Source organism: Antechinus flavipes, chromosome 1 (genome assembly GCF_016432865.1).
Source record: "Antechinus flavipes isolate AdamAnt ecotype Samford, QLD, Australia chromosome 1, AdamAnt_v2, whole genome shotgun sequence".
NCBI classification, from domain to species: Eukaryota; Metazoa; Chordata; class Mammalia; order Dasyuromorphia; family Dasyuridae; genus Antechinus; species Antechinus flavipes.
This window is the reverse complement of record NC_067398.1, coordinates 158,071,234-158,084,613: the sequence shown is the minus strand read 5'-3', so window position 1 is coordinate 158,084,613 and position 13,380 is coordinate 158,071,234. Positions and strand designations below refer to the sequence as shown.

At 36.9% G+C, this 13,380-nt stretch overlaps 1 protein-coding gene across 7 annotated transcripts in view; it reads right to left on the bottom strand.

Moving 5' to 3' along the window:
- Nucleotides 1-473: 473 nt before the first annotated feature.
- ZBED3 (zinc finger BED-type containing 3) overlaps nucleotides 474-13,380 on the bottom strand; it is a 35,376-nt gene continuing 22,469 nt past the window's right edge. For 6 of the 7 annotated variants that reach the window (XM_051991885.1, XM_051991892.1, XM_051991908.1 and 3 more), the window contains 2 exons: nucleotides 9,295-9,396; nucleotides 474-3,656 (listed from right to left, as the gene is read on the bottom strand). In XM_051991885.1, the coding sequence (XP_051847845.1) occupies nucleotides 2,960-3,613 (654 nt within the window). In that variant the 5' untranslated portion in view covers nucleotides 3,614-3,656; nucleotides 9,295-9,396 and the 3' untranslated portion in view covers nucleotides 474-2,959. Of the gene's footprint in view, nucleotides 3,657-9,294; nucleotides 10,850-13,380 lie in introns of those variants that run through there. The other variant, XM_051991917.1, reaches the window with a different exon arrangement.

Genomic DNA, 13,380 nt, shown 5'->3' with positions numbered 1-13,380 from the left:
AGCTTCGTTTTCCACCAGTTGATCAATCTAACCTAATTGAACTTAAAGCCTTAGGACCTTAGTTTCACAAGGCTGCCTCCAAACTTGGACATATTCAGCTTGGAATTCTTATTTATCTAAGATCAAAAAGAAATAAATACTAAGAAAGTCCCTAAACAGCTGCAGGCCTGCCTAGTTTGATGTGCTTTTCAGCTGTCACATATTGACATGAAATCTCTCAGTAAAAAGAGATGGAAGAGATGAAGGGATAGGTTGCTGCCTTTCATGCATCTACAGTGTCATGGGATCCACAGCCAAAAATGAATGAACTTGATGTTCCAAGGATCAGTCCCTCAACAATGAATCACACAGGGCTAGCAATAAGTCTTCCCTCAACTTTTCTCTTCCTCCTAAGCTTCCACACCCAGGTATGATGAAACTTTCCCAATTTACTCCAATACAAAACAATACAATTTCGGGGAAGGGTAGGGGAATAGAATAAGAGATAGCTTTATTTAGGTAGTAGCTCTTAAAATGGACCTGGGAAAAAACTAGGGACTCTATAATACAGAAATGAGAGAATACATTCCAAGCCTGAGGGACAGCTTGTGTGAAAACAAGGAAACATTAGAACTGTGCATGTGTAACAGCCAAAAGGTCAGGTAGACTGGGCTACAGGATACAGGCAAAGCAGTAATGTGTAATAAGACTGGAAAGGTAGATTGTAAAGGGCTTTAAATAAACCTCAGCATTCCCTCATCAGTGGGAAAGGACAAAATTTGTAGAACAGTAAAGTGAACAGGCAGAAATGTTGATAATTTGTTAATTTTCTTGGATTTACTTAAACAGCTTTTAAATTTTATTACTGATTTATTTAAAATTCATTATTGACATGTGGAAGCTATCTTGGAAAAACTGTCAGGTTTATATCTAACTAAAATCTCTAAAAATGTGTGCAAATTTCAGTCCTACAGTATTTGAAAAGTCTATGATTCCATTTGTGTAAGTGGGCTCTCCTTCCACTCCTAGCATTAGTTCTTATATGCTGCTTAACCAAACAAATCATAAATGAGTGGCCAATCTAGAGATGAACCTCTCAATATTTAGCTGGGATGGTCCTTAGTTTAGTCATAGGATCATAAAATCTGAAGGTGAAAGGAAGCAGGGGTTCTTGATCTGTGGTCCATAAATATTTTCCCCAAAATTTTGATAATTATACTTCATATAATTGGTTTTCCTTGTAACCCTATTTAAAAACAATGTCCTAATAAGGGATCTATAGATGTTATTACACTGCCAAAGGGATCTCTAATACCAAAAGGATTAAGAACCCCTGAGCAGTTCAACCTTCTGATTTTTTTTTTTTTTTGGCTAAGGCAATCAGGGTTAAGTGACTTGCCCAAGGTCACATAACTAGATAGTGTTAAGTGTCTTAGGCCAGATTTGGACTCAGGTTCTCCTAACTTCAGGACTGGTGCCCCAACCTCCTGATTTTTTAGAGTAAGAAAATGAGATCCAATGGGATTACTTAAAATCATAACTGGTAAGCCCACTGCCAAGGAGACAGGTGGTCTCTAGAAGCTGTCTTCTCATGAAAGCAAGGGTCCTTTTATGAATAGTAAATAGTCCAATTTCACTAAAGCACAAGGCATGTGGAGGAGAGTAGTATTCATTCATTCAGCACTTACTTCATATCTCCTGTGTACCAGGGATCATGCTAGGCCCTTGGGATATAAAAAAATAATCCCTTCCTTCAAGTTTACATTGTTGTTTACATTGCTGGAAAATTGGGGGATCAGATTTCAGAGAGTCATTAAAGCCAGGAACACCAATTTTGGACTTTATCTAGGAGGTAATGGAGAGAACCATGTGAAATGACATTACGTTAATACAATTTCTTCGACAGCAATGCATAGGTAGCTTAAAGTGAAGTAGAAAGATTGAAGGCTGAGAGATTTTTTAGAAGGCAATGGCCTAGGCAACAGTGGGGAAAAAGGTGAGACCTATAGTAGCAATAGCCATAATGGAAAAGAGAAGATATATGTAAAAGACATTACAGAAAGGATGGATACTGGATTTCAAGGGATTTTAGAATGGAAAAAAAGTAGAGGCACCCAAAAAATACAGAATATTCTTTCAAGAAGTTTGGCAGTGAAAGGAAGGAAGAAAGAGGTATATATTATTACCTATGGCAATTATCAAAATTGAGAATTTTCTTTGGCATAAAGATAAGTTGAATGCATTTGTACATGGAAAGAGAAAGTAGAAAAGATTGAAATGTCAAAAGATATTTATTGGACATATTCATGTAAAATGAAGGCGCGCATAGGATCCAAGCTAAGATTAGCTAAGGAATAACAGGAGCTCATTTCTTCCTGATGGAGTAAGTTCTCAGACAGGTGGAATATTTTATTTTTGTCTTTGTAACCCCAGTGCTAAACACGTCAGTGGCCATTTAATGTTGTTCGTGGATATGATTCTTTGTGACTCCTTGGACCATATCAGAACACTGGCTAGGTGTGGAGAAAATCTGCCGTTTCCTTCACCAGACAAACAGAAGTTAAGTGGTGCTCTGGGTTCAGGACTCAGAAAGGGCCATTTCCTACTACTATTCCCGGGCTCTATCTCAGACGGACGCCTCCCTATGCGGGAGTTGTACCATATCTTCCATCGATAAGACATTTGCTAAGCATTTATTACATGCCAGGCCGTGTGCTAAGTATCGCGGGTATATACAGTCAAGGAAGTAGAGTATCACAGCACTTAAAGGTGGGCAGGGAGGAGAAGGCCTCACATGAAGGCAAAAATCTCACTTATCAGACTCGGGGGCCCTAGGAATGGAGACTGCGGGGCAGCGGGGCCGTGATGGGCTCGGCAGAGTCTGCGAGACTGGGATCAGCCACAGCGGGAAAGGGGTAGGTCCGGACCTTGAAACCAGCAGGGAGAAGTTAGAAGGGTCCCGCCCCGGGATGCGCTCAGTCTAGAAAAGGACTTTGGGGACGAAGCAGCCCTCGCCGCGGTCCTCCTGCTCCTCCTTGACGAGGGTGGCCAGAGGGGCGGTGGCCAGGGCCAAAGCGCTCTCCCTCTGGCAAACTAGCAGGAGCCGGGCGCGCAGCTCCTCCTTCTCGGCCTGCAGCTCCTGCCTCTTCTCCGACAACTCCTTCTCCTCCTCCTCAATGGCCCTCTTCCGTAACTCCAGGACCCTCTCTCTCCGCTCCACGGCCCGCTCCCGCTTCTCCAGCTCCCTCTCCCGCTGGCTCGCCCGCAAGGCCAGCGCTCCCATCTGCTCCATCAGGCGCCCCCAGTCCCCCTCCACGCCGGGCGGGGAGGGCGGCAGGGGCGGCAGCGGGGCTTCGGGGCGAAGGCCAGGCTGCCGGGGCCCGCTCTTTTCCAGCTCCTGCTTATGCATGCTCTTCAGGTGCTTCCACAGAGCCGTAGTTCCCACGTTGAAGCCCGGGCCCCGGCTGACCTGCTTCCCACACAGCCGGCAGGTGGCGTACTGACTGGCGGGGAGGCCGGAGTGGGCCAGGGGCAGGTGAAAGTACTCCCAGGCTTCCGAGTATCTCGCTCCGCGGCCATGGGCGGCAGGGGCAACGCTTCTGAGGGCGTCGATGTAAGGGCCACCTTCTTCCATTCTTTTCCTCTGACTCGTCACACCTCAGTCATTATTCCAGGCCCTTTATATCAAGGGGAGGGGGAGGGGAAAGAGACAAGTAAATGTGATATTGCCCAAAATCTTAAAATCACCATAGCTACAATTATTGTCCTAAGGAAACCATTTCTTCCTTTTCGTACAGACAGAGCCTTTTCAAAGGTGGGCAATCGAGACATTAGCGTTTCTAATTCAGTATTTATGTATCAAAGTTTTTTGGTAATACATCTTTTTCAGAAAATTTAAGTCTATTTTTATACTAAATTTTAGATTAATCTATACCTGACATTTAATTTATCAATTTAGTCCATGTTTTTATACTAAATTTTTTACCCTAAAAAATCTATTTTTATATATTATTATATAGAACTATATATAGTATATATTTTATATATTATTATATAAACTATATATACAGACTATATGTAGTCTACATTTTATACTAAATGTTTATATTAAATTGTTTACGAAAGACAGTTTGCATTTAAAAAAATAATAATAGCCTTTTACTTTTCAAAACATCATTCAAAGATAATTTTCAACATTCACCTCTGCAAAAACTCCAAATTCTTTTCCTTCTCCCCACTTCCCCCTCTCTCCCAGATAGTGAACATTCTAATATAGGTTAAACCTGTGCAATTCCTCCAAACACATTTCTACATTTATCATGCTGCACAAGAAAAATCAGGCCAAAAGGGGGCGGGGGAGGGAGGGGAATGAGGAAAAAAAAAAAAAAAGTGAGCAAACAACTACAAAAAATGAAAACACCATGCTGTGATTAAGTCAGTCCCCACAGTCCTCTCTATCTCCATCACAAGTTCATCAGAATTCAGTCTGTATTTTTATTCTAAGTTTTATGAGAAATTTTAAGTGTAGTTTTATGCCAAATTTTTTACAAAAAAATATAGTCTGTATCTTACACTGAATATTTTACAAAAAAAAAATCTCTGGTTTATACACAAAATTGTATACAAAAATTTAGCCTACATTTTATTCTAATTTTTTACCAATAAAATTTAAGTCTACATTCTTATAAATTAAATTTTTTGTAGAAAATTTAACACATTTTTATGCCAATTTTTTGACTTTTTGGAAATATGCCTTTTTAAAAAGTAAAGCTTTTAATTTTAAAAACATATGCATGGATAATTTTCAACATTCATCCTTGCAAAATATGTTCCAAATTTTTCCCTCCCTTCTCCACTCCTTCCCTAGACAGCAAGTAATCCAATATATGTTAAACATGTGCAATTCTTCTACACATATCTCCAAAATTATCATGCTGCACAAGAAAAATCAGGCCAAAAGGGGGCGGGGGAGGGAGGGGAATGAGGAAAAAAAAAAAAAAAAAGTGAGCAAACAACTACAAAAAATGAAAACACCATGCTGTGATTAAGTCAGTCCCCACAGTCCTCTCTATCTCCATCACAAGTTCATCAGAATTCAGTCTGTATTTTTATTCTAAGTTTTATGAGAAATTTTAAGTGTAGTTTTATGCCAAATTTTTTACAAAAAAATATAGTCTGTATCTTACACTGAATATTTTACAAAAAAAAAAAATCTCTGGTTTATACACAAAATTGTATACAAAAATTTAGCCTACATTTTATTCTAATTTTTTACCAATAAAATTTAAGTCTACATTCTTATAAATTAAATTTTTTGTAGAAAATTTAACACATTTTTATGCCAATTTTTTGACTTTTTGGAAATATGCCTTTTTAAAAAGTAAAGCTTTTAATTTTAAAAACATATGCATGGATAATTTTCAACATTCATCCTTGCAAAATATGTTCCAAATTTTTCCCTCCCTTCTCCACTCCTTCCCTAGACAGCAAGTAATCCAATATATGTTAAACATGTGCAATTCTTCTACACATATCTCCAAAATTATCATGCTGCACAAGAAAAATCAGATCAAAAAGGAAAAAAATGATAAAGAAAACAACAAATGCAAATAACAAAAAAGTGAAAATACTATGTAGTGATCCATATTCAGTTTTCACAACTCTATTCCGTCATAAGACCATTGGAACTGGTCTGAATTATCTCATTTTTGAAAAGAGCCACAACCAACCAACCATCAGAATTGATTACTGTATAATCTTCTTGTTGCCATGTACAACCATCTCCTGGTTCTGCTCACCTACTTAGCATCAGTTCATGTAAGTCTCTCCAGTATGCCAATTTTTTTACAGAAAATTTAATCTAATTTCTTGTATCAAATTTCTTCTCTCTCTCTCTCTCTCTCTCTCTCAAGGCAAATGACTTGCCCAGGGTTAAGTGTTTGAGGATGGATTTGAATTTAGATCTTCTTGACTTAAGGGCTGGTGCTCTACCACTAGGTAGAGCCACCTAACTACCTTATTCTCTCAAATTTCTTACAGAAAATTTACTCTATATTTTATAACAAGCTTTTATACTAATGTTTAAGAATATTTAGTCTATAATATTGCACCAAATACTTTCTAGTAAATTTTTAATCAAAATTTTTATTCTAAAATTTTCACAATCTAATCTATTTTTTGTACTGTCTTTTTAAAAATACTAAATCTTTTATAGAAAATCTAATCTACTATATTCAATTACTTGTTGTCTAGAGGAGCAGAATGGGGGGGAAGGAAGGGAAAAAAATTTGGAACACAAGTTTTTGCAAGGGTGAATGTTAAAAACTATCTTTATATGTATTCTGAAAATTAAAAATTAAAAAAATGCCAAGAAAAAAATTAGTCTAATATTCTATTCCCAATAATCAGAAATTCCCTTACAAATCAAATACCTCATCTAACAAATATGCTTCTGCAATACATATGCTCAAATTAATGAGCTTTAACCAGAAAACTGGATTAAGCTCCTTGAAAGGTGAATGCTCAGTAAATGGATGTTTTAATTGCAATATGTATAGATCTTAATTGGTCTCTTTCTGCTCATTAAAAAAAAAAAAATCAAACAACCTTTTTTGCCTTACTCACCCATGTTAGGGGGGGGGTGTTAAGGAAATTTGTCTTTTTTTGAATTGCCATAGTTCCCAGAAACACTGTACCCAGAGCATGCAGAAAGTCTTTATAAGCAATAAGTATTTCTCTTATATTTAATAACTAATTACTCTATGAAGGAACAAAGTTTTTTTTTTTTTTTTCCTTTTTTCTAATAGTGTGGGAAATCTCTCTTAAAGATTTACCCAACACTGACCCACACCTAATAGCACATATCAACATAAGGTCAAAATGGGTTTATGATTTAGACATAAAGAGTGATATAAGCAAATTAGGAGAATATTAAATTTGTGTCCAAAGAAGAACTAGAACTCATAATTGAACACCAAATAGATAATTTTGATTATATTAAGTTAAAAAGGTTTTGTATAAACAAAACTAATGCAACAAGATTAGAAGGGAAGCAATAAAATGGAAAAACATTTTTACATTTAAGGGTTCTGATAAAGGTCTCCTTTCTAAAATATATAGAGAAATGACTCAAATTTATAAGAATTCAAACCATTCTCCAGATGATAGATGGTCAAAGGATATGAACAGACAATTTTCAGTTGAAAAAATTAAAACCATTTCTAGTCATATGAAAAGCGTGTTCCAAATCACTATTGATTAAAGAAATGCAAATTAAAACAACTCTGAGATACCACTACACACCTGTCAGATTGGCTAAATGACAGGAAAAGATAATGACGAATGTTGGAGGAGATGTAGGAAAATGGGACACTGATGTATGGTTGGTGGAGTTGTGAATGAATCCAACCATTCTGGAGAACAATTTGGAATTATGCTCAAAAAGTTACCAAACTGTGCATACCCTTTGATCCAGCAGTGCTACTACTGGGCTTTTACCCCAAAGAGATACTAAAGAAGGGAAAGGGGCCTGTATGTGAAAGAATGTTTGTGGCAGCCCTGTTTGTAGTGGCTAGAAGCTGGAAAATGTTCACCAGTTGGAGAATGGCTGAATAAATTGTGGTATATGAATGTTATGGAATATTATTTTTCTGTAAGAAATGACCAACAGGAGGATTTCAGAAAGTCCTGGAGAGACCTACATGAACTGATGCTGAGTGAAAGGAGCAGAACCAGGAGATCATTATATACTTCAACAACAATACTAGATGATGATGAATTCTGATGGATGTGGCCCTCTTCAACAATGAGATGACTGAGACCAATTCCAATGATCTTGTGTTAAAGAGAGCCCTCTACACCCAGAGGGAGGGCTGCGGCGACTGAGTGTAAATCACAATATAGCATTATCACTCTTTTTGTTCTTGTTTGCTTAATTTTTCTTACTCATTTTCTTTCCTTTTTGATCTGATTTTTCTTGTGCAGCAAGAGAATTGTATAAATATGTATACACATATTGGATTTAACATATATTTTAACATGCATAACATATATTAGATTGCTTGCCATCTAGGATAAGGAGTGGGGGGAAGGAAGGGAAAATCTGAAACACAAGACTATGCAAGAGTCAATGTTGAAAAATTATCTGTGCATGTTTTGAAAATAAAAATAAAAATAAAAAAAAGATTTACACAGGCCAAGATTGAATCCTACAGTAAAAGAAATTCTAAGTTTGGGCTAATGGGTGCATTTTTGCTCATTGTGTTTGGTCAGACAAATCAAGAAGCACTGATTCTTCCTTTTGACAGAAAGATGATATGGAAATTGATGTTTCTTTGACCAAGATTTGGGTGATCAAATCACATACTTCAAGATCCTAATAGTTCAGTCTCTCAATGTAATATCCATTTTATTATTTATTGACCAGAGTTGATCACCACCTTTGGAAACACCCATTCTTAAAAACACATATAAACTCTGAACCCACAACTTTCTTCTAAGAGAACTGGCCAAATGATCATGGTTTTATTAATAAACTGGCCTTATTAATAAAATGATCAAATAATCAAATTATCAAATCTCGAACTTTTTAACTGTCACACCCTAAATGTGCCAAAGACAAATTAGATCCATCCAAAACTGACATAATTTGTGGTTTGTAACCCAAATTGGATTCCCTGTGCATCCTTGGGTATTAAGGTATGTGCCAGTCAGACTATGCCAGACTGGGAAATTTGCTTGTTCAAATGTGCACAAATATAATCTGCAGATATGCAAATCATTCTATATTCACAGTCTGATTAGAAGTTCCCAATGGAAAAGAATGCAACTTTTGCCACTGCCTTGCTCCTCCACTTTGGGAAGGATTTTTATCCTTTTTGCACTAGACTATTCCTCCTCCCATGCCTTCTCTTTTAGGAGGTATTCCTTTGTTCTGCTGTCATAAATATACAAATTTCTGTATGGATTTTGATTTCTTTGGGTTCTACAAGCATGTTCACTTCTCTTGTAACAAACCTGGTTTTCACATAGGTTTCATGACATGACACGATTGCCTATGGAAACTGGAAATAAGACTTTATTCTTACTTTTCTAGCACCAGAAAATTGTTGTGTTGTATTGTACTGTTTTTCCCCCTCTAGTCTCTCTAGGAACCCAATCAATTTAATAAAAACAAACCAAAAAAAAAAAAAAAAAACATTTCTTTCTGCTGACCCAAGTTAAACCCCATCCGTACCCTCAAATATGTGGCTATTTAGCTAGAGCCTTTTAGATTTAAAAAAAATAAAATAAAAAAAAAAGGCAGTAGGTTCTTACCTAGTCAGAATGTTTTTTCAAGATATCTATATAAAAGACCACAAATTCAGTGAAACCAATTCAAAGAGTCTTTTCTACGAGGTAAGTGATTCACCATCATGCCTACAGAGAAAGGGAATGGAAAAAAGGGATTTATGTAACACTTTCAAGGTTAACAGTTTTTTTTTTTTTTTTTTTTTTTTACCACAGGCCCAGGAGATCACTAATATAAGTATCGTTCTAATTTTACAGATGAAATATCTAAGGTTCAGACAAACTGAGTGATTTACTCACAGTAAAAAGGCCAAGAAAGTGTCAAGAACTAGGACTTGAACTCAGATCTTCTGAAAGTCTAAATCATCTTAGTTCCATTAGCACAATGCTGTCTCTCAAAAGAAAAGATGTTACATTGAATCTCAGCTTTTGCAATTTTTCAATAGGAAAAAATAATATAGTACATTTAAAATTTCCAGGTCTAGAACTCCCCAAAGATCTCATTTCAGGAGAAAAATAATTACGTTTTTAGCTAGGTCAGGTGTGAAAGCCAACCACATAGGTACTGATCATTTTCTGCACTAATAGCAGCAGACCCTAATAAAGATTTTCCTTGGAACTAGTCTTATGATCAGAATAACCAGCAAGATGGAATAAGTAAGTATGTTTTCTTGATTCTGCTTATTTTGCTTTGCATCAGTTCCAGGTTTTTCTGAAATCTTCCTGTTCATCATTTCCTATTTTACACAATAATATTTCATCATAATCATATACTGCTGCTTCTTCAGCCATCCCCAATTGATAGGCATCCCTCTCACTTTTCAGTATTCTGCCTCCACAAAAAGGGCTGCTATAAATATCTTTACATACGTAAGTCCTTGTCCCCTTTTAATGATTTCTTTGGGAAACAGACCTAGTAGTGATATTGCTGGGTCAAAAGGTATAGTTTGGTTGTCCTTTGGGCAGAGTTCCAGAATGGTTGGATCAGTTCACAACTCTTATGAACAGTGCATTAGTTACTCACTTTTCCCACATCCTCTGCAATATTTATCATTTTCCTTTTTTGTAAGATTAGCTAATCTAATATGCATGGCATGATATCTTAGTTATTTTAATTTACATTGCTGTAATTAAAAGTGATTTAGAATACTTCCTCACTTATCTACCTATCGATCGATCTATCTATCTATCTACCTACCTACCTATCACTTTGATTTCTTTACCTGAAAACTAGCTGTTCATATCCTTTAATCATTAATCAATTGGAGAATAGTTTACCTTCTTATAAATTTAACTCAGTTATTGACCCACTTATTCTTCAGTATTAGACTAGCTTCCAATTAATTTTTAATCTATCTTTCCACTGCCCGTTATTGGATGTAATTTTTATTGCATTATGATCTGAGGATATATTTAATATTTCTGCCTTTACCTTTGATTTTAAGTTTTATGCCTTATGACATGGTTTATTTTGTGCAGATGCCAGTATAATTTTCCCATGTAGGGCTGTAAACAATTCAGCTCTATTGAATCCCTCATGTTTTCTTTCCTCATTTTTCCTGTTTATGCTTCTGATAGAGGGAAGGAGAGAGAGAGAGAGAGAGAGAGAGAGAGAGAGAGAGAGAGAGAGAGAGAAGGAAGGAAGGAAAGATGGAAAAAAGGAAGGAAGGGAGGGAAGGAGGGAGAGAGGGAGGGAGGAAAGGAAGAAAGAGAGAAAGAAAGGAGGAGAGAAAGAGAAAAAGGAAGAGAGAAAAAGAGAGAAAGAAGGAAAGAAAGAAAGGAAAGAGAGAAAGAGAGAGAGAGAAAGAAGGAAAGAAGACCAGGAAAGAGAAAAGGAGAGGAAGAAAAAAGAGGAAGGAAGGAAAAAAGGAAGGAAGGAAGGAAGGAAGGAAAGAAGGGAAGAAGAAAGGAAGGAACGAAGAAAGGAAGGAAGAGAGAAAGAGAGAGAAAGAAGGAAGGAAAGAAAGGAAAGAGAGAAAGAGAGAGAGAGAAAGAAGGAAAGAAGACCAGGAAAGAGAAAAGGAGAGGAAGAAAAAAGAAAAAGGAAGGAAGGAAGAAAGAGAGAAAGAAAAAGAGAGAGAGAAAGAGAGAAAGAGAGAAAGAAAGAAAGAAAGAAAGAAAGAAATTCTTCTATTTCACTAAATGACCATTTTTCCCCTTAAAGTATTATGCTCAACTTTGCCAAAGAAGTGATTCTTGGCTATAACCCTAGCTCTTTTGACTTTCATGATAGCATCTTTCATGATCTCCAGTTCTTTAATGTTGCATTTGTTCAATCTTGTGTAATTCTGATTGTGATTCCCTGATATTTGGATTGTTTCATTTTGACCACTTTTAGTATTTTTTCCTTGACTTGACAGTTCTGAAATTTGGTTGTTATGTTGCTTACAGTTTTTATTTGGAGATCTCTTTCCTGAGGTGATTGATAGATTCTTTCCATGCCGATTTTGACCTTTGGTTCCAACACATCAGGGCAGTTTTCCTTGATAATTTCCTGGAACATGCTGTCCAGGTCTTCCTTTTGATTATATTTTTTCAGGTAATCCAGTGATTCTGATATTGTTTCTCCTGGATCTATTTTCCAGGTCAGTTATTTTTCTCATGAGGTATTGGCATTTTCTTCCATTTTTTTCATTCTTTTGAATTTGTTTGATTCTTGATGTCTCAATCATTAGCATGTACTTCTCCTAAATGTTAAGCTGCTTTGTTCAATTAATTTTTATGCTTTCTCTTCCATTTTCGTTAGTGGATTTTTGTTATCTCGTTTTTCATTTCTACTTTTAAGTGGTTTTCTAAGCTGTTGACTTTTTTCACATTTCTTTTGCATCACACATTTCTTTTCCCAGTCTTTCTTCTACTTCTCATCCATGATTTTTAAGCATCTTTTGAACTCTTCCATGAGTTCTTTGTGGGTATCTACTGCTCCACCACCTTGGGACTCAGGATCTCCTGCTAATTTGCTGAGGTGGAGCTTGCTGTGGCTCATTGGAGCACTTCCTATCTTGGACTATGGCACTCCTCCTCTTACCCGAGGGAGAGAGACCCCTTCTGCCAATCCTCAAAGTCTCCTGGACTAAAACATTGTTTCACTCCATCTCCTTGCTGATTCCTGGACCTGTCCTGAAACACTATCTTACAGTTACTTGGAAGTGAACATGGGAAGGTTACAGAGATTCACTACTTAATCTGCTATCTTCAACAAACATCAAATAAAATGAGCACTTCTGTATACTAAAATGCAATGTGAATCTCTAAAAATTCAATATGTAAATTTCAAACCTATTTTGATTTTCTGTGATTCTTTCTGTTCTTTTTTTCTGGGGACAAAGGGAGAAGGCTCTTTCTACTTCCTTTCTCCCCCTTAACTCTTCCCTTAAGCTAAAACAAAAGAAAAAAGCCTCATAAAAACTGTAGTATCCGAGCAAAACAACCTTAGGGCAAGATAATTAATCTCTCTGGGATTGAGTTTCCTGCTAGGTAAAATGTGAAATTGAGCTAAATAATCTCTAAAATTCACTTCAGCTCCTAAATCTCTGATCTTAAGTGCATCCAGGTGTCCTGGATAAAAGCTAGTAACCTCTTCCATTCTCCTAAGTGAAAGGGTGTTGAAATCTTTACAAACTGCTAACTCATTAGAGTTGATCTAATCTTACAAGAAGATGTTTTGGGCAGAACCTGAAACAAGGTACTAAGTAGAACTGATTAGTACAATGCTTGTGTTTGCACCTTTACTCATTGGAGTTCACAAGTATGCCAGCTTCACAAAGTAAACTTTGTAACTTAGTGAGTTCACACCTCCCTTGAAGCTCTTTGGGCCAGAGAGCACTATGGGAGAAAACCCATAATCCCACTCTCTCAGAAGAGTCAGATATAAGGCCAGTGATGAGAGATCTATTCCAGAATATTTTCCACTTGGCTGGCTGGTCTCAGAAGAGAGTTCAGCTGGATTGGAGAGGAGCACTCTGGTGCAGACACAGAGCACTTTGGGAGATTTCAGCGGAGTTACGCCAGAAGCCCTCTCTCTGAGGCAAGGGAGAATATTTTCCATTTGGCTGGCTAGTGGCAGAAGAAGAGTTTTCAGAGGAAGAAGCTACGAGTAGAGAGTTCAGTGGA